This window comes from Pongo abelii, chromosome 12 (assembly GCF_028885655.2).
Source record: "Pongo abelii isolate AG06213 chromosome 12, NHGRI_mPonAbe1-v2.0_pri, whole genome shotgun sequence".
Classification (NCBI taxonomy): Eukaryota; Metazoa; Chordata; class Mammalia; order Primates; family Hominidae; genus Pongo; species Pongo abelii.
The window spans coordinates 59,541,692-59,562,474 of record NC_071997.2 but is presented as its reverse complement, the minus strand read 5'-3'; the positions used below and the strand labels follow the sequence as shown (position 1 = coordinate 59,562,474).

Genomic DNA, 20,783 nt, shown 5'->3' with positions numbered 1-20,783 from the left:
TATTTTGGTTACTGAATCCCTGTAGCATAGTTTGAAGTCAGATAATGTGATGCCTCCAGCTTTGTTCTTTCTGCTTAGGTTTGCTTTTGCTATTCAGGCTCCTTTTTGGTTCCATATGAGTTTATGGAACCAAACTCCCATGTTTATTGTAGCACCATTCACAATAGCCAAGATTTAAAAGCAACCTAAGTGTCCATCAACAGATGAATGGATAATGAAAATGTGGTACTTATATACAATGGAGTACTATTCAGCCACTAAAAAGAAAGAGATCCTGTCATTTGCAATAACATGGTTACAACTGGAGGTCATTTATTTGCGGGATCTAAAAGTCAAAACAATTGAACTAATGCAGATAGAGAGTAGAAGGATGGTTACCAGAGGCTGGGAAGGGTAATAGGATGGTTCAGAGGAGAAGTAGGGATAGTTAACGAATACAAAAAAAAAAATCAAAAGCATAAATAAGACCTAGTATTTAATAGCACAACAGGATGACTATAGTCAATAATAATTTAACTGTACATTTTTAAAATTAACTAAAAGATTATAACTGGATTGTCTGTAACACAAACGATAAACGCTTGAGGGGATGGATAACCCATTTTCCATGATGTGATTATTACACATTGCATGTCTGTGTCAAAACATCTCCTATAGCCCATAAGTATAACACCTACTATGGCTACAGTAAGTTCTCTAACCAGAAAAGAAATGATTTAACAACAACAACAAAACAGGAATCCTGGAACATCAAAAAGGAAAAAAGAACACAGTAAGAAAAACTATAGGTAAAGACAATAGGCTTTACTTTGCTGAGTGTTCCAAACTAGGTTTGACACTAGAAAGAAAAATTATAACACAGTCTGATATGATACTAATGTTTGTGTAGGAAATATTTAACATAATTGTAAACAGTGGATGATGTAAAGAGACATAAAGGAAGGCAAAGTTTCATTCAAACTGGTAAAATGACACTAGTAGACTATAAGTTACATATAAATAATGTAGCATCTAGAGAAATCACACACACACAAACTACACTAAAAAGTACACCCAAAAACAAAACAGAGGGCAAACATGGTGGCTCATATCTGTAATCCCAGCACTTTGTGAGGCCAAGGCAGGAGGATGGCTTGAGCCCAGAAGTTCAAGACCAGCCTGGGTAACATAATGAGGTCCAGTCTCTACAACAAATAAACAAATTAATTAATTAATTAATTTTTTAAAATGCTAGGCATAGTGGTACACACCTGTGGTCCCAGCTACTTGGGAAGCTAAGGTGGGAAGATCACTGGAACCCAGGAGATCAGGGCAGCAGTGAGCCATGATCACACCACTACAGTCCAGCTGGGCAACAGAGCAAGATCCTATCTCAAAAAACACAGCTGAGTGCAGCGGTTCATGCCTGTAATTCCAACACTTTGGGAGGCAGAGGCAGAATTCCTTGAGCACAGGAGTTCATGACCAGCCTGGGCAACATGGCAAAACTCTGCCTCTATAAAAGATAAAAATTAAAATATTAGCTGGGTGTGGTATAGTCACAGCTACTCAGGAGGCTGAGGTGAGATAATCACTTGAGCCTGGGAGGTCAAGGATGCAGTGAGCCATGAATACACCACTTGCACTACAGCCTGGGTGACAGAGTGAGACTCTGTCTCAACAACAACAACAGCAGCAGCAGCAGCAGCACAACAAACAAATCAAAATGGAGTTCAAAATAAATGTTTAAGTATAACACAGAGGAAGGCATGAAAAAGAAAACAGAAACAAAAAAGGAAAGAATAAACAAAAAATAAAACTTCAAGCTTAAGCCTTAGGATATAAATAATTACATTAAATGTAAATGGTTTAAATACACCAATTAAAAGATAGAGATCGACAAAGTGGATTTTATAAAACAATACAAGTATATGCTGTTGACAGGAAATTCATTTCAAATATAATGATACAGGCAGGTTCAAAATGAAAGGATGGAAAATGACATATCATCCAAACATTGATCAAAGCAAAGCAGGAATGCCTATATTATCATCAAATAAAGTAGACTTCAGAACAAAGAAAATTATCAAAAACAGAGAAGGTCATTATACAATGAAATGATCAACCCACCAAGAATGTAAAATAACCCAAAGTAAACACCAGGAAGGAAATAATAAAATAAGGACAGACATCAATAAAACTTAAAACAGAAAAACAACAGAGAAAATCAAATAAACAAAGTTTCGGTTTTTTGAAAAGATAAAATTGACAAATATTTAGCAAATCAAAAAAGATGACACCAAGAAGACATAGCAATACTAAATGTGTATGTACCAAACAACAGACCTACTAAATATGTGAAGCAAAATGGATAAATCTGAAATAAGAAACAGATAATTCCACAATTATACATAGGGACTTCACCACCCCTCTCTCAACAATTGATAGAACTAATCAATTGTTTCTGTCTAGACAGAAAATCATAAATCAACAAATAACACCATTAACCAATGAGATTTACTCAATATTTATAAAACACAACACCCAACAGCAGTTGAACACACACTATTTTCAAGCAGCCACAGAACATATACCAAGAAAAAGCATATCCTGGGCCATAACACAAACTTTAACAAATTTAAAAGAACTGAAATCATACACAGTATGTTCTCCAACCATAATGAAATCAAACTAGAAATCAATAACAGAAAGACAGCAAATGTCCAAACACTTGGAAACTAAACAACACTCTTTTAAATAATTCATGGATCAAATAGGAGCCTAAAGGGAAATTTTATGAAGCTTGGGCAAAATGGTGAGACTCCCATCTCTACAAAAAACAATTTGAAATTAGCTGGCTGTGGTGGTGCACCCCTATATTCCCAGCTACTCAAGCAGCTAAGACACGATGATTCTTTGAGCCCAGCCTGAGTGAGAAAGTGAGACCTTGTCTCTAAAATAAATAAATAAATAAATTAATTAATTAATTAATTAATCAAAATGCAGTGAAGTGTATGAAAATGAAAATACCTCATATCAAAACTGATGGGATACAGGTAAAGCAATGCTTGAAGGAAAAATGTATACATTTAACACCTTAAATGTATACATTAGAAAGGAGGACAAATCTCAAATCAATAATCTATGCTCCTATAGCGCAAGAACCTAGGAAGAAAAAAGTTAAATAACCCAAAGTAAGCAGCAGGACAGAAATAATAAAATAAGGACAGACATCAATAAAATTTAAAACAGAAAAACAATGGAGAAAATCAAATAAACAAAGTTTGGTTTTTTGAAACCATAAAATTGACAAATATGTAGCAAATCAAAAAATATGACACAATACCAATATAAAGAATGAAAAAGGGGATATCACCATACGTCAGTAAACAATAATAAAACAATAGGCCAGGCATAGTAGCACTTTGGAAGGCTGAGGCTGGCAGATCACTTGAGTCCAGGAGTTCAAGACCAGGCTGGGTCTGGGTGACATGGCAAAACCCTGACAAAAAGTACAAAAAGTGGTGGCATAGTGGCACTCACCTGTAGTTCCAGCTACTCAGGAGGATGAGGTGAGAGGATCACTTAGGAGGTGAAGGTTCCAGTGAACCGAGATCACATCACTGTACTCTAGTCTTAGCAACCTCATATCAAAAAAACAACAACACAATAGACCGGGTGGGGTGGCTCAGGCCTGTAATCCCAGCACTTTGGGAGTCCGAAGTGGGAGGATCACTTGATGCCAGGAGTTCAAGACTAGCCCGTCTCTACTAAAAATTCAAAAATTTAGCCAGGTGTGGTGCACACCTGTAATCCCAGCTACTCAGGAGGCTAACGCATGAGAATCTCTTGAGCCTGGAAGGCGGAGGTTGCAGTGAGCTGAGATCGTGCCACTGCACTCCAGCTGGGTAACAGAACGAGACTCAAGACTCTGCTTTAAAAAAAAAAAAAAAGGCACAATAAATTTAACAACTTAGATGAAATAAACCAATTCCTCAAAAAATACAGACTACAACTCACCAATATGACACAGTAATTTACATAGTCAATTGAATTTGCAATTTAAAATCTCCAAGCCTAGAAGGCTTCATTGAAGAATTCTACAAAATATTCGAAGCAGAATTAGCATGAATTCTAAAATCTCTTCCAGAAAATAGATGAGGAATGAGGCGCTACTTCTCAATTCATTTTAAGAAGCTACTATTACTCTATCAAAACCAGACATAAGACAATAAAAAATAAATAAAATTATAGACCAATATCTCTCATAAGTGTAGATCAAAAATCCTTAACAATATATCAGCAAATAGAACTCAGAGATAAATAAAAAGAAGTGTATACAATGACCAAGTAGGGTTTATTCCAAAGAGGCAAGGTTCATTCAATGTTCAAAACAGATTTCACCAGACTAAATATTTTAAATCACATGATCATATAAAATGATGCATTATAAGCACTGAATAAAATTCACTCTTTCACAATAAAAACTCTCAGAAAATAGGAATAGAGGAAAATTTCCTCAAATTGATAAAGAGCATCCACAAAAAAACCGAAAGCTAACATGATACTTAATGAGAAAAGACTGAATGCTTTCCCTCTAAGATCAGGAAAAGGCAAAGATATCCACTTTTACCAGTCTTAGCATAGTCCTAGATGTTCTAGCCAGTGAAATGAGGAAATAAAAGGCATAAAATTTGGAAAATAACTAAAATTCTCTCCATTTGCAGATAACACTATTGTTTACATAGAAAATTCCAAGAAATCTACACAAAAATTCCTAGACTAACAAATGAGTCCAGCAAGATCACAAAGATACAAGGTAAACACACAAAGATGAATTGCATTTCTATATAATAGAAAATGAAGACACAGACACTGAAATTAAAAATACAATAACATTTAAAATCACTTAAAAAAAGAAAATGAATTACTTGCAGATAAATCTAACAAAATATGTGCCAACCTTGTATGCTAAATACAATGCTGAAAGAAATCAAAAGAGATCTCAATAAATGGAAATACATACAATGTTTGTGGATTGGAAGAGTCACTAGTAAAGATGTCAGTTCTCCTCAAAATGACATATAGATTTAATGCAATTTCTATCAAAATCTCAGCAAGACTTTTTTGCTGATATAGAAAAGATTATTCTAAAAACATATAAGGTGGCCGGGCACTGTGGCTTGTGTGTGTAATCCCAGCTACAAGGGAGGCTGAGGTGGGAGAATAGCTTGAGCCAAGAGTTAGAGGCTGCAGTGAGCTAAGATTGCACCACTGCACTCCAGCCTGGGTGACTAGGGGAGACCCCCATCTCTAAAAAATAAATAAATAAAAATTTATAGAAAAATTTATACAAAAGGGCAAAGAAACGTTAGCTAAAACTATTTTGATAAAACAAGATTAAAATATTCTGATAAAAAAGATTAAAGACAAAGAAAAATCAGTCTACCAGTATCAGGATATTATATATAGCTACACTAATAAAGACAGTGGCCTGCTCCATACAAGGAAAAACTGGTAAGCTGGACTTCATCAAAATTTAAAAAACTTGTGAACTTGTGATCTGCAAAAGACCCTTTTAAGAGGGTAAAAAAACAAGCTACAGAGTAGGAAAAAAATATTTGCAAACCACATATCCAACAAGACTAGTATCTAGAATAAAGGGGATCTCTGTATTATTTCTTACAACTGCATATGAATTCTATAATTATCTCAAAAGTTTAATTGTACTTACTTCTTTATTTCAGAGACAGGGTGCCACTCTGTCACCCAGGCTAGAGTACAGTGGCATGACATTGGCTCACTGCAGCCTCAACCTCCTGGGCTCAGGTGATCCTCCCACCTCAGCCTCCCTAGTTAGTTGGGACTATAGTGCATGCCACGATGCCCAGCTAATTTTTGTTTTCTGTAGAGGCCAGAGTCTCATTATATTGCCTAGGCTGGTCTCAAACTCCTGGGCTCAAGTGATCCTCCTGCTCAGCCTCCCAAAGTGCTGGGATTACAGGTGTGAGCTACCACACCCAGCCAAATTTTTAAAATCAAATAACAAAGTATACCATCAAATCCACATTTATCATTTAAAATGCCTCTAATAATCTATTTTTCTTGGGGTCTCAAGAGCTTTTCTCATTTCACTCCTCTTATTTTTGCTACTCCAATGCCAAAAGATCATTGTATACCTCTTCCTTACAAATGTCAAGGAACTCCTTTACCTGACCAAAAACAAAATACTTGGCTAGCTCCATTATTTTTTTCCTTTTTAAAAAATGTGTTCCATAAATATGACTTTCCTTAAATCAAACTCCATACCAAAAATTTTCATAGGATAAATTTAGTCTAGCCCAATGTCTGCTGTTTTTCTTCACTCATATTGCTTGATAAGACCATATTTCATATCAATATCTTTAGAATTTCATTGTTTATTAGCATCAGAGCTTCCCCAGGAAGTAGAAATTGGTTTGCACTGTGATGATTCTTGCTTGTTTAGATATTTCACTGGACAATGTGTGTTTTAAAATTCTAAGTTACAGGAAGTGGTAGGGAGATACAAAGTCAAGCACAAAGAGGAGGAAAGAAACAAAGGCACAATTTGCAAAGGGAAAAAACATAAAGAAGCAAGTTTTGAAAACTGAGATGTTGAGAACAATAAGAAGAAAGAGACTCGGCTGGAATGTGCAACAAGACGTCAGTATGCCACTACACAATATCATAGTACCAAAAGATATGCGTGAGTCACAGAATTTGTCATGTTCCAGGCCTGTGAAAACAAGGTCAAATTGAAAGTCTGTGTTCCTCCACAGCTTTTTAATCAAAAAACTACATAATGAAAGAGAGCCTATATTTTAATCCAAATCATCACTTTTGGCAAATGGCCTTCATCATTTATCTAATGTACAATAGAACACTTATTTAGAGTTCTAAACACTCGAAGCGTCTAAATACTGAAATGATAGAACTGTTATAAAAGAAGTTCGTTATTGTTGTCGTTGCTTTTGTTTTTGCTTTTATGTAATAATTAATCAATTATCAAACCACAGTAGTAACTGAAGGTAAATTCATGCAAGTTCAAAGTGCATGTCAATATGATGATCTTCAAGACTGAATGACAGGTAGGTGTTTTAACAGAGTCCCAGTCCCTATGTATTATCATAAATCAAATTAAGGTAATCTAGTTAGTTGAATTGTGATGGTTCTTGTTCCCTTAAATATTTCACTGGGTAATGTATATTTTAAAGCTCTAACAGGTTTGCAGGTATGCAATTTATATTACATGCTTAAATTTCTTTCATCAAATCATTGTCCTCTTGGGAGTTAACAGATCTCAATTTTTTAAAAAAATTATAATTCTGCCGGGCGCGGTGGCTCACGCCTGTAATCCCAGCACTTTGGGAGACCGAGGCGGGTGGATTACGAGGTCAGGAGATCAAGACCATCCTGGCTAACACGGTGAAACCCCGTCTCTACTAAAAATACAAAAAATTAGCCAGGCGTGGTGGCAGGCGCCTGTAGTCCCAGCTACTCGAGAGGCTGAGGCAGGAGAATGGCATGAATCCGCGAGGCGGAGCTTGCAGTGAGCCGAGATCGCGCCACTGCACTCCAGCCTGGGCGACAGAGCGAGACTCCGTCTCAAAAAAAAATAAAATAAAATAAAATGCCTTTGTTTATTGATACTTCTTTATGACTAAAATAATAAAGAGGCAGGTTTGAATCTTTCATTTCTTAAAAACAATGGTTTACTTACCAATCACAACTAATTCCACTGTACATACTCGTCATGCATTTAAACAACATATAACCATCAAAGGTTTTTTACCTTGGGCGCCCAAATATCAAAAAGAAAAAAATCCGGGCCAGGTGCAGTGGCTCCCGGCTGTAATCCTAGCACTTTGGGAGGCGAGGCAAGCGGATGGCTTGAGCCCAGGAGTTCGACAGCAGCCTGGACAACACGGCGAAACCCCGTCTCAAACAAAAATACAAAAAATTAGCTGGACGTAGTGTCGCGCACCTGCAGTCCCAGCTATTCAGGAGGCAAAGGTGAGAGGATCGCTTGAGCCCAGGAGGCGGAGGTTGCAGTGAGCCAAGATTGCCCACTGAACTCTAGCCAGGACAAGAGAGGGAGAGACCCTATTTCAAAAGAAAAAAGAAAAAAGAAAATATCCCCCTTATGGAAAAATAAGCAAAAGACATACACAAAAGCCCTTAAATCTATTATTGTGAGATTTTCAGCCTCACTCACAATAAGAAAAATAAAAATAAAAACTACACTGAAACACTATTTATCACATCATATTGACAAAAGCCCAAAAGTCTTTCGGTTGTTGAAAAAGCTATGGAGAACTCTATTGAAAGAGCTATAAAGAAATGAGCAATCTCATAGACTGCTAGAGGGAGAACAAAATGGTACAACTTCTAAAGTGGGTAATACCTACCAAATTCCAGATACATTCATCATTTTACTTAGCAATCTTACTTCTGGGAATCTATCCTATAGATACAGTATGAAATGTACAATAGGCCGAGCGCAGTGGCTCAGGCCTGTAATCTCAGCACTTTGGGAGGCCGAGGCGGTCGGATCATTTGAGGTTAGGAGCTCAAAACCAGCCTGGCCAACATGGTGAAACCCCCTCCTCTACTAAAAATACAAAAATCAGCCGGGCGTGGTGATGGGCACCTGTAATCCCAGCTACTCGCCAGGGTGAGGCAGGAGAATCGCTTGAGCCCGGGAGGCGGAGGTTGCAGTAAGCAGAGATTGCGCCACTGCACTCCTCTCTGGGAGACAGAGCAAGACTCCGTCTCAAAAGCAAAACAAATAAAAAAGAAATGTGCAATAAAAAATGACCAATATTCAAGGCTATCCCTTCCTGCATTATTTTTTCTGGCAAAAGGCTGGAAATAATTCAAATATCCAGAAACAGAGAACTAGTTTAATAAACCATGGTATATTTACATAATGGAATACTATGTAGCTATTTAAAAAAAATAAGGAAAACCTCTATATACTGATATGGACAAATCTCCAAAATATATGTATAACTAAAAAACTAAGCTGCAGAAGTCTATACAATAACACTATTTATTTTGTAAAAAGAAGGAGAAAATAAGATAATATATGCTCCTATTTGCATAAGAAAGCAATGGAAGAATAAACAACAAACGAATAAAATGGGGAAATAGAAGGAATGAGACAAAAAATATTTGTTAGATCTATGATTCATATCCTTCTCTTTCCACTTTTTAAATAAAATATTTCAAACTCACACGAGATAATTTACCTATATCATTTTTTATTTTCAAAATTACAGTAGATAAGATTTCCAGGAGCTCAGGTTCCTCAGAATTACATATTTGATCTGATGATAATTAATAAACTCTTGAAATTTAACACAGGAATACTTAGCAAATGCTACACTCCCATTTAATTTCTCTCTATGGCTACTAATTTTTCTGTGGTGTGAATCTAATCAATCAGATAACAAATCAGCATAACCTCCACTGGAAGAGCTTCAATGAAAATTTTTGTCTATTTAACTCAAACAAAATCAAACACAGAGCCCATTGCTAGCTAACTGAACCAAATCAACATTGTCTGATTAGCCACAGATTCTTCACAATTTTTTCATTTTTCCAGTTTGCTTGATAATTCAATGAGGACATTTTTTAAAAACAAGTTTCTCTCTATCAAACCACAAAAAAAATTATTCTCCTATTCCATATTGTAATGAAACTTATTAAACATTATCCACCCCTTTTTACCCAAATGTACAATTTCAACTTTTTGCTAAATGTTAAGCTTTATTTATATAACATGCACTCAGATCATAATGCTTTCATCATTAGAGTTACTATTCTTAAACTTGCAAACTTTTGACAACACTACAAAGAACACTGAGGAATGACAGGCTTTTTTTAAATTATTTTAGATTACACTTTTGACTGATGAAGAGAAAGAAGAACTATAAAGTTATATGTAGTTATAAAAAACATTTCTGATATGTAGAGGCTTTTGAAATTTTCATTAGTTTTATTTTCTCTCAAAAGGAAGTCATATTTTTAAGACAGTTAATCTGCAAATCAGTTGATTAATTCCCAGATAATTAACAGTTGGCGATACAATTTTTTAATTCTTCTATTCATTCAACAAATATTTACTGAGCACCAACTATATGCCAGGCACCCTTTGGGTTCCCAGGATACAGCAGCAAACAAAAGAAACAAAGTCCCTTCCCTCCTTGAACAGACATTCTAACAGCGTAGACAATCAAAACTAAATATGTCAGGCTGTAATAAGTTATTCAAAGAAAAGTAAAGTTCCTCCCTTCATTGTTCCCTATCCCAATAATTGGCATCACCATTATCTGACTGCTTAGGCCAAGAGCCTTGGAATCATCCTTGATCCTCTCTTTAATTCCCATAACTAATCCATCGTTTTGGCACTACCTTCAAAACATATTCTAAATCCAGCTACTTCTCATCACCTCCTCCCTATTACCATATTGCATGCCATAACCGTCTCTTGCCTCTTATTACTGCAAACATCCCCTAACTGGTTTCCCTGTTTCCTCTCTTACTCTGTCTCCACACAGCAGCCAGAACATTCCTTCTTTGTTTGTTGTTGTTGTCACTGTTTTTGAGACAGAGTCTCCCTCTGTCGCCCAGGCTGGAGTGCAGTGGTGCGACCTCCACTCACTGCAACCTCTACCTCCTGGGTTCAAGTGATTCTCCTGCCTTAGCCTCCTGAGTAGCTGGGATTACAGGCGCCCGCCACCACACCAGGCTAATTTTTGTTTTGTTTTGTTTTGTTTTCTTTAGAGATGAGTCTCGCACTATCTCCCAGGCTCCAGGGCAGTGGCACGATCTCGGCTCACTGCAAGCTCCGCCTCCCAGGTTCACACCATTCTCCTGCCTCAGCCTCCCAAGTAGCTGGGACTACAGGTGCCTGCCACCAGGCCCAGCTAATTTTTTTTTTTTTTAGTAGAGATGGGGTTTCACCATGTTAGCCAGGATGGTCTCGATCTCCTGACCTCGTGATCCGCCTGCCTCGGCCTCCCAAAGTTCTGGAATTACAGGCATGAGCCACCGTGCCAGGCCATTTTTTTATTTTTAGTAGAGACAGGGTTTCACCATGTTGGCCAGGCTGGTCTTGAACTCCTGGCCTCAAGTGTTCTGCCCTCCTTGGCCTCCCAAAGTGCAGAGATTGCAGGCATGAGCCACTGTACCTGGCCACATTCCTTGTTTAATCTAAGTGACCACCTGCCACTTTCCTGCTCAAAACTCTCCTGTACTTTCCCATAATGCTCAGAATAAAAACTCTCCTGTACCTTTCCATAATATTTAGAATAAAATCAAAGTCTCTTTCTTAGTCTACATGATCTGGACCCTGACTACTTTCTTACCACCACTTCCCACCATTATCCTTTTCCTGAGGGCCTTGGCACTTACTGTCCCCTTTGTATGGAAGGTATTTCCCTCACAGAGAGCCATATAGCTTGTTGCTTCACTCTATTCAAACCTTTGCCAAAGCTACCTTTCCTAACCCCCTAATTGAAAGCAATAACCCAGTCATTATGTAACATTAATCGCTAAATAGCATTACATTATATATTTATTCATTTATTCTGTAAGTGCCCACTCCGGACTCTATAAGCTCTATAAGGATAGGGACTTGTCTATATTGCTGCCTGCTGTACCCCAGAGCCTGGAAGAGTATCTGGCACATAGACATTGCTCAATATTGAATGAATATACGAATGAATCAATTCATTAATAAAGCCACTAAAGTGACATCATTATAATGTATAAACCTGTATATAACATGTTAACTGAAAAAGCAAGACACGTAATAATCATCTAATATGTAATATAATAAAATGCATATAAAAAAGTTAAAAGGAAATATAAAAATATAAAAGTGGTGGAAAGGTAATAGAATTAAGTTATTTGTTGTTGTCTGTTTCTTCTTAAGTCATTCTTTTATAATTAAAATATAAAAATGTTATTTTTAAAAGGGCACTACTATTAAAAAATAAGCATGAGCAATGGGAATGTTCTTCCCCTCAGTGATTGTCAAGGACAGAGTATATCACAATCACCTGAAGGGCTTTTATATATTTATTTCCTATCTCCTCCTCCTTTCTCTGCTCCATCCCAAAATAACCCCTCCCAGGATTGATTATTGATAAGTATTATATCCCTTAGATATGTGGGACCAGGAAAAGGAAACAAAAAAAATAGGCTAACCACTAAACTAACAAAACTCAAAAAATAGAAATACTTAAGTCAACATAGCAAACCCAAGGGTAAAGGTGGAAGATGACTCACACATGAGTGACCAATGCCTAGCAGGTACCATGGCACCCCATCTACACTGGAGGAAGAGTATGAAAAGAAAAAAGAGAGAGAGAGAGAGAGAGAAAGCATCATTCATGGTACCTGCTAGGCAGTAGTCCTAGCTTGGTACCTTGCATTGTACCATGAAGGATGCTTTATCTTCATTTTTCTCATCACTTTTTAGATGAGAAAAAATTGCCCACTTGGGTGGTAAGTTGCTTATAAAAATAAATTGATTTAATTTATTAAAGAGAGCCATGGACCTATAATGAGAAAGCGTCACGAACCAAGGATTATGATTAACTGATCTCTGTAAAGATGAATTAATGGGAGGGGGTGCTGGATGGAAAAATAAGAGCCATGTGGTCAAAGGCACAGAAGTAGTAAGTGGATGCCACATCCCCATATTTAATTATCAAATGACCTTAAATAAAACAGCCTTTTGAAAATATCCCCCTCAATTTGTTTCTTGTAAGAGCTAGCTTTATAAACAAACAACTTAAAAAAGCAAGACAGAAAATTATTCCTACACCCATAAGTAAAGCTTTATAACAATAAAATATATAAGGCAAAGTTCTAGAAGGAAAAGCACCAAAACAACAGCAGTTGTGTTATAGAATTGTAAGCAATTTTTAATCTAGTTTCCAAATTCCATATGTTGACATACTGTTTTAACAGTGAAAAAGGTAACACTGTATCATTAATATACTTTATGTTACACAAGACTGGGTAGTATGACACAAAATAATTCCAGAAGATAATAATCAGTCCCTAAAGTTCTTTACCAAGATCAAATATAGTAATCAAATCATTCTTATGATACAGGAATTGAGCTAAAAAGAGAAAAACTTTCGCTGAAAACTAGAGCAAACTTCCCTGGGTGAGAATACTAAATGAAGGAAGTTAGGCTAGCTAGCAAAAATCACATAAACTCAATAACAGGGTTTTCAATGTTACATTTCTGCCACAAATAAGGAACATAAATCATGATAAGGAGATCAAAATAAATCAACCAGGAATCTGGGTTTTTTTTTTAAAAAAAGAAGATAGCAGTCAACAAATGGTGTTGGAACAATTGGATATCCACATGCCAAAGAATGAAACTGGACACTCTTCCTTACATCATAAACAAAAATGAATCACAGATCTAAATGTAAAAGATAAAATCATATAACACTTAGAAAAAATATAGGAGCAAATCTTCATGATCATGCATTACGCAAAAGTTTCCTAAATATAACATCAAAAGCATGAAACAAAATAAGAAAAAAAATGATAACTGGACTTAATTTAACTTTTGTGCAGCAAAAGCTAAGAATATGAAAGATATCAAAAAATGGAAAAGACAAATCACAGAATAGGATATAGTATTACAAATCATATATCTGATAACAAGACATATTCAGAATACATAGAGAACTCCTACAACTCAACCAAAAAAAAAGCAAATAACCCAATTTAAAAATGGGCAAAGGATCCAAAAGGGATAAACAATGACCAATAAGCACATGAAAAGAACAGCTATTACGGGAATGCAAATCAAAACTACAATGAAATGCAACTTCACACCCACAAGGATGGCAAAGTAAAAAAGATGATAACAAGTGTTGACAAGGATGTGGAAAAATTGGAACCCTGATACATTGCTATAAGATTGTAAAATGGTGCATGCACTTTGGAAAAACAGTCTAGCAGTTCCTCATAATGTTAAACATAGAGTTACCTTACAGCCTAAAAATTCCACTCCTAGGTACATACTTAACAAAAATGAAAACATATGTCTATACAAAAACTAGTATACAAATGGCCATGGCAGCATTGTTCCACAGCCCCAAAATGGAAACAACCCAAACGTCCATCAACTGATGAACAAATAAAATGTGGTACATCCACACGATGGACTATTATTCATCGATAAAAAGAAATTAAGTACTGATACATGCTACCACATAGATGAACCTTGAAAACATTCAGTTACCAAAAAACACATATTGTTTGATTCCATTTATACAAAACGTCCAGAAGTCCAGAACAGCCAGACCCATAAAGAAAAGTAGTGATTGCCTAGGGAGAGAGAGGGAACAGAATGAAGAGACCGCTAATGGGTACAAGGTTTCTTTTTGAGTAATGAAAATTTTCTAAAATTAGATTGTGGTGATTGCTGCACAACTCTGCAAATATACATACCCAAAACCATTTAATTGTACACTTTAAATGGGTAAATTGTATGATACATGAATTATATCTCAATATAGTTGTTTTTTTAATGACAATGTATTTCACTATTAAATTTTAAGTTTGAAAACAAAATCTTAAACAACAATTAGACTGAATGTTAATTGCTATTACCCAGAGTACAAAGTGAAGAAATGACTTCTACTGAGTAAGTGATATAAAGGAAAAGTAGAGATATGGGGATGGGATTTGAAAAATGAAAACAGGGAGCTATTGTTCATAAATGATTTGTCATCAAAATTTTAGTATTTATAACACAAAGCAGGAATGAACATTATTTTAAAAACAGCACAGGCAGGCTTTAACATCTTATAGGCCTCTTTCCAAAATTAGGACTCACAGATAACAAAATAATTTTTAAGGTAAAGACAAAGAGAGAGATAGCTACTTTCCCAAAAGAGTTTGCTAGGCAACACTCTCTTTATGTGTGGATATGCTTGGGCCTTTCAGAATTACAATGAAAAAGAAGAGGTGGTATATCCTTATGATAGATGGGAATCTACCAACATTGCATGTACAGCTCAAAACTAAAATAATAATAGTAATATAATGAAAAAGTCAAGCCACTGTGACTCCTCAAACAAAAAGGAGTAAGACTGGAAAAAATAATCCAGTATCATAGCAAAGAAAGAAAGCAAGTAATGATACACAAATAATAGCTGGTAAAGGAAAGAGTCTGGTTAGGCAATATAGCCAAGTGGATTTTTTTGAAGAGCAGGCATTTTAGGGATGGATATACTAATCTAATATCTGCTCTCAATTTACTTTCTCTGTTCGTTAGTTTCTCTTCAGCTAGAAAACCTACCTCAGGAACAATTAAGAATGTGGTGCCTTTACAATGTTACCTCAAAAGATGAAGAAAGAGGAAAGACATACTATGAAGAGGAAAAGTTCGAGGTTTACAATTGAGAGTAGTTAAGGCAAGAGAGTTACTGCCTTAATCAAACCTGTTTCATGATAGTGATGAAAAACAGGAGATAATGACAATAGAGGCACATCCCAAGTAAGGCATGGGATCTGAAACATCAAGTCTGTGCATGCTGCTGCCTCTGAACGGGATAAGGAAAAAAGGTGAGATCATCCCCTATGAATATGGGTAGGGACAGCTAGACTAAAGACAAAGACAGCGGGTACTCCTTGTATTATAGGATATTCAAGTGAATGAACCCTGGGTCTGACAGTAAGATTTAGTGTAATCTGCTAAAAAAAAAAAAGGTGAGACCAAAAATGATGAGCCCATAATAATCATATAGGAAGTCAAGAAAAGCAAGTAAAACTGGTAATGAGTCTCAAACTGTCTTTTTTTTACAGTGTCCCCTTAGGGCAAAAGATCTCTTAATCCATCTACCTACACAAAACCCCACTTTTCAGTGGAAAAAACTCAGTAATAACAATGAAACAAGTTTTAGGGAGACTGGGTAACTTATATTTAAACCGTAATGTATATACAGTTGACCCTCTGTATCTGCAGGTTCAACCAACCTCTCAAATCAAAGTTTTAAGAAAAAAAAAAAAAAAGGACAGTGGCCGGGCTCAGTGGCTCACGCCTGTAATCCCAGCACTTTGGGAGGCTAAAGCAGGTGGATTGCTTGAACCCAGGAATTCAAGACCAGCCTGGGCAACATGGTGAAACCCCATCTCTATATAAAATATAAGAAATTAGCCAGGTATGGTGGCGCATGCCTGTAGTCCCAGCTACTCAGGAGGCTGAGGTAGGAGAATCACCAGGAGGTCGAGGCTGCAGTGAGCAGTGATTGCAGTGATTGTGCCACTGCACTCTAGCCTGAGCAACAGAGTGAGACCCTGTCCCAAAAAAAAAAAAAAAAAAGGATGGTTGCATCTGCACTAAACATGCTACAGACATTTGTCTTGTTATTATTACCTAAACAATACAGTATAACATATATTTACATGGTATTTACATTATATTAGGTATTATAAGTAATCTAGAGATGATTTGAAGTATACAGGAAAATGTGTGTAGGACCACTGACCCTTAAGAGCTGAAGAAAATGGGAATTGAGAAAAGCACAATGGTCCTGATCATAAGGCAATGGGGGTTGGTGGAGAGACAGGCAACTGTGTGGAAGAACTGGTCCAAAAAAAGGAGCTAAAAGTCACTTTAAGGGACAAAGGGGCCAGGCACGGTGGCTCATGCCTGTAATCCCAACACTTTGGGAGGCTGGAGTAGGAGGATCATTTGACCCCAAAAGTTTGAGACCAGCCTGGGCAACATGGCAAAATCCCATCTCTACAAAAAGTTTAAAACTTAGCCAGGTGTGGTAGTGGTGCACAGCTGTAGTCCCAGCTACTCAGGAGGCTTAGGTGGGAGGATCTTAACTCAGAAAGTCAAGGCTGCAGTGAGCTACGATCACATCACTGCACTGCAGCCTAGGAAACAAAAGGCATTATTATGTCTCAATAAATGAATATTAGGTTGGTGCAAAAGTAATTGCGGTTTTTGCCATTACCTTTAATAAATAAAGAGACAAAAGGCAAACTACTAAGGATAGTTATCACCAGGGGTGGTACTGGCAGAAATGTGCTAACAATGTGTCCTGGAGAAGGAAGCTGTGCAAGTGGAGAGGAGGAGCAGTTTCCAGCCTGCCCTCCAATTAGTCTTTCCTGAGTCAACTTACCCCAAGAAAACGCAAGCAGTGAGTATAACTTTTCTGATGGGAGGGGCAGTGACCCAAGACTGTGCAAGGAGGGTAGGATAGTTATCTATGTATTGGCTGCATGATCAGAATGCATAACTGTAAGGGATAAGGATGAGTTCGTTCTAGGACACCAGTAACATGAGGGGAATGGGGAAAGTAGTTCAAAACTGGGCTTAGTGAGTAATTATCAACAGGAAGTACGAGTAGCCGGTAATCCTCGCTGAGGCAAAACAGTGGTTAAGTGTCTGGGTCCAAGCTATCCGAGTAGGAATCTGAGTCCCCCACTTTATTTTCTCTGTGACCTTGGGCAAGTCACTTAACCTATCTGTGCCCCATTTGTAAAAGGAGAGTAATAGAACCTACCTAATACGGTTGTTTTGTGGCTTAAATAAGTTGCATTTGTAAATCACTTTATACAACGTCTTGGACTTTATGTAACAAGTGCTACCTAAATTTGTTAAATAAGTTGAGGTAAGTCGGGATTTCTTTTGACATCTCCAAATAAAATGGAGATGTGCATGCAAAAAAAACGATAACTGGGGGGCGGCAGCAGGGTCAATTTTCCTCAGCGATGAGGAGGCTGCACCGTGGGCGAGGGTCGTCCTCGTAACAGGGAGGCAGGGATAAAGAAGCAGCGGCTCCCAGGAGAGGGGCACGGGTTGGGGGAACTTCCATCCAGGCCTAGGATTTCCAGGGACTCGTTTCTGAGAAGTGGCTGTGATTCTCAGGCAAGACTTTGATTTCGAGCACCAGACCATGGAGTGAAATTCTGTGTTGTCTGAAGAGCAGGACTACTGTCTAGGGCAGGACGGAGTTGGAGACGGAGGGAGAAGGGTGATGTCCCCAGGGGGAAGATCTGCCGAGAGCCACCACCATCTGTCGGGCGCCCTCTCGTTCTCCAGCGCCGGACCAGCCTCGGAGGGAGAACGAAGGCTGCTCCTGCCCCGAGGGAGGCAGCGGGAGCGTCCTGAGTCACTGGGCGGTAGGGCGCCGGGAAGGGACCCCGCGTCGGGGCTGCGAAGGGAGACCAGCCTCGCCCGGTATGCAGGGTCTCTCCGAAGGGAGGGGCCGGCGCCGGACCTGGGGACAGCCGGCCGGAGGCCCGACCCAGAGGAGCCTGCCCCTTCCCGCCCGTTCCCGCCCCTCGGTGGTCCCGGCACCCGGGGTACCTGAGCGTGGGCCCGATGCAGGCCGTGTCAGTGCTCTCGATCTCTCGCAGGATCCGCTCGTGCTCTGCCGCTGTCTCCAGGCTCTCCGCCTCCGCCATCTTACCCCGCTCCATAGACTGGGGGCGCCCCGCAGCGCGTCCCCTCCGTCGTCTCGGCTCACCTTTTCGCTGCCCCACAATCCCGCTCCCACCACAGGCTCCACAGCCGCCCCAGCCTCTGGCTACCCGCAGGCCGACCCCTCCCTCAGGCTCGACACGCCCCCTTGCGTCACCGCGTCCGTCGGCGTTCTGCGTAATGTCCGCTGGGATTTGTAGTTCTCTGATTGGATTCCGTTCATTCATACATTGAATCTGCAAATACTTGTTGAAAGACCACTGTAAGCTAAAAACAGTTAACGACACTGCGTAAACAGTGATGATCAAGTCAGGCAGTGGCACTAAACCTGCAAATTCTTGTTTACCACCTTTGCCACAAAGTGCAAAGGCTCCGTCGGCGCGAATAATAAAGTCTAACTTAATGTCTGACAGAGGCCTTACAATCTAATGGGGGAGACACGGGGAGCTGGAGAATTCAAAACTGTGAGCTGTAAGCCAGTTCCGATAATGGAGTTCAGAGATCTCTTCTGGTTGCCAAGGCTTCATAAAGACACTGGGTTTCGGAGGTTAAAAGGCATAACTGGAAAGTGTGAGGAGAATCCAGACAGCCAAAAAGAATTTCATTTGCACTGACGTGTAAAGACGTAGTAGTAAGGGATGGGTCTGGAAAGGTTCGTTGGAGAGAAATTACAAGGAGCCTTAAATACTGAGCTGAGAAATGTGTACTTTGTTCTAATAGTTCCACTGATCCACAACCAACTGCAACAGAAGCACCTGGAAACATTTTTTTTTTTAATACAGACTGACTGACAGTCATACATCTGGAGATTCTGATCCAGGCATCTGCATTTCATGAACTCCTCAGTTACAATTTAAAAATCGGATTTGTTAATCATTGCTTGAGTTTTTACGTAACACAATGAATGGGAAGGCACTGAAGGTTTTTTTGGTTTTTTTGTTTTTGTTTTTGTTTTTGTTTTTGTTTTGAGACGGAGTCTTGCTCTGTCTCCCAGGCTGGAGTGCAGTGGCGCGATCTCGGCTAACTGCAAGCTCCACCTCCCGAGTTCATGCCAGTCTCCTGCCTCAACCTCCTGAGTAGTTGAGACTACAGGCGCCCGCCACCACCCCTGGCTAATTTTTTTTTCTTTCTTTTTTTTAGACGGAGTCTCGCTCTGTCGCCCAGGCTGGAGTGCAGTGGAGGGATCTCAGCTCACTGTAAGCTCCACCTCCCAGGTTCACGCCATTCTCCTACTTCAGCCTCCCGAGTAGCTGGGACTACAGGCGCCCGCCACCACGCCCAGCTAATTTTTTGTATTTTTAGTAGAGACGGGGTTTCACTGTGTTAGCCAGGATGGTCTCGATCTCCTGACCTCATGATCCGCCAGCCTCAGCCTCCCAAAGTGCTGGGATTACAGGTGCAGGTTTTTAAGAGGAGTGACACAATCAAAATGTGGGCCTTAGGAAATTTGGTGAAGGGCAAGTGTGCAAGATGTGCAGAGACGGAGAATTTGGAGATAAGGAAACACTGTAGGAGATGAGAAGGCCTAAACCAGGAAAGCAGCAGTGAGAATGAAAAAGAATGAACAAGTAGGAAAAACATCAAAAAGGGAGAATTGACAGGATTTACTAGATACCAAAAAGGTTAGATATTACTCCAAGGTTTAGTACCAGAGTGACTAGTAGAAGAGGGTTTCCACTGACAAAAAAAAAAAAAACAGGCATGAGAGAAGAACCAAACTGGAAGTTTAGGCTAAATAATTTGTGCTACAACCGTACTATAGACTATTGTGCAATCATTAAAAAGAAAGACAAAAGACTCTATGGTCATACATGAAACAGTCTCCAAGTTGTAGTTGTTGAGTGGGAAAATGCAAAGCATGAAACAATATGTAGACTCTGTCCTCATTTGTTTTTTAAAAGAATAAATACTCATATATACGCTTTGATATATATACACACACACATATACATATATATAATATTACATAGATAGAATATTTCTGAAAAAGTGCCCAAAAAACTTAACAGTAATGGCATCCAGGAAAAAAAAATTGTAAAGAAGGAGTCTGAAGTAGGAAGAAGGTAATTTGTAATTATATATCATTTGCACTCTTGGAATTATTTTCCTTGTGCATGCACTGCTTTTTAAATAAAAATAGTAGTCATTACCTAAGAATACATTTTAAAAATAAACAAACCAGTAGTAAGGGGAATGGGTTACAAGTCCTGATTTGCCAGGAAGAGAGCAAGTTGATAAACCTGTCTGTCTCTGGATAATCTCTGCCTGTCCTCGTTTTGTTTCATTACTCATGTTTAAA

The 20,783-nt window shown here is 38.6% G+C and overlaps 1 protein-coding gene across 4 annotated transcripts in view; it reads right to left on the bottom strand.

Annotated features, from left to right (window-relative positions):
• EXOC6B (exocyst complex component 6B) overlaps nucleotides 1–18,618 on the bottom strand; it is a 660,637-nt gene extending 642,019 nt beyond the window's left edge. For 2 of the 4 annotated variants that reach the window (XM_024241893.3, XM_063713219.1), the window contains exon 1: nucleotides 18,371–18,615. In XM_024241893.3, the coding sequence (XP_024097661.1) occupies nucleotides 18,371–18,483 (113 nt within the window). In that variant the 5' untranslated portion in view covers nucleotides 18,484–18,615. 4 annotated transcript variants of the gene reach the window in all.
• Between the last annotated feature and the right edge of the window lie 2,165 nt (nucleotides 18,619–20,783).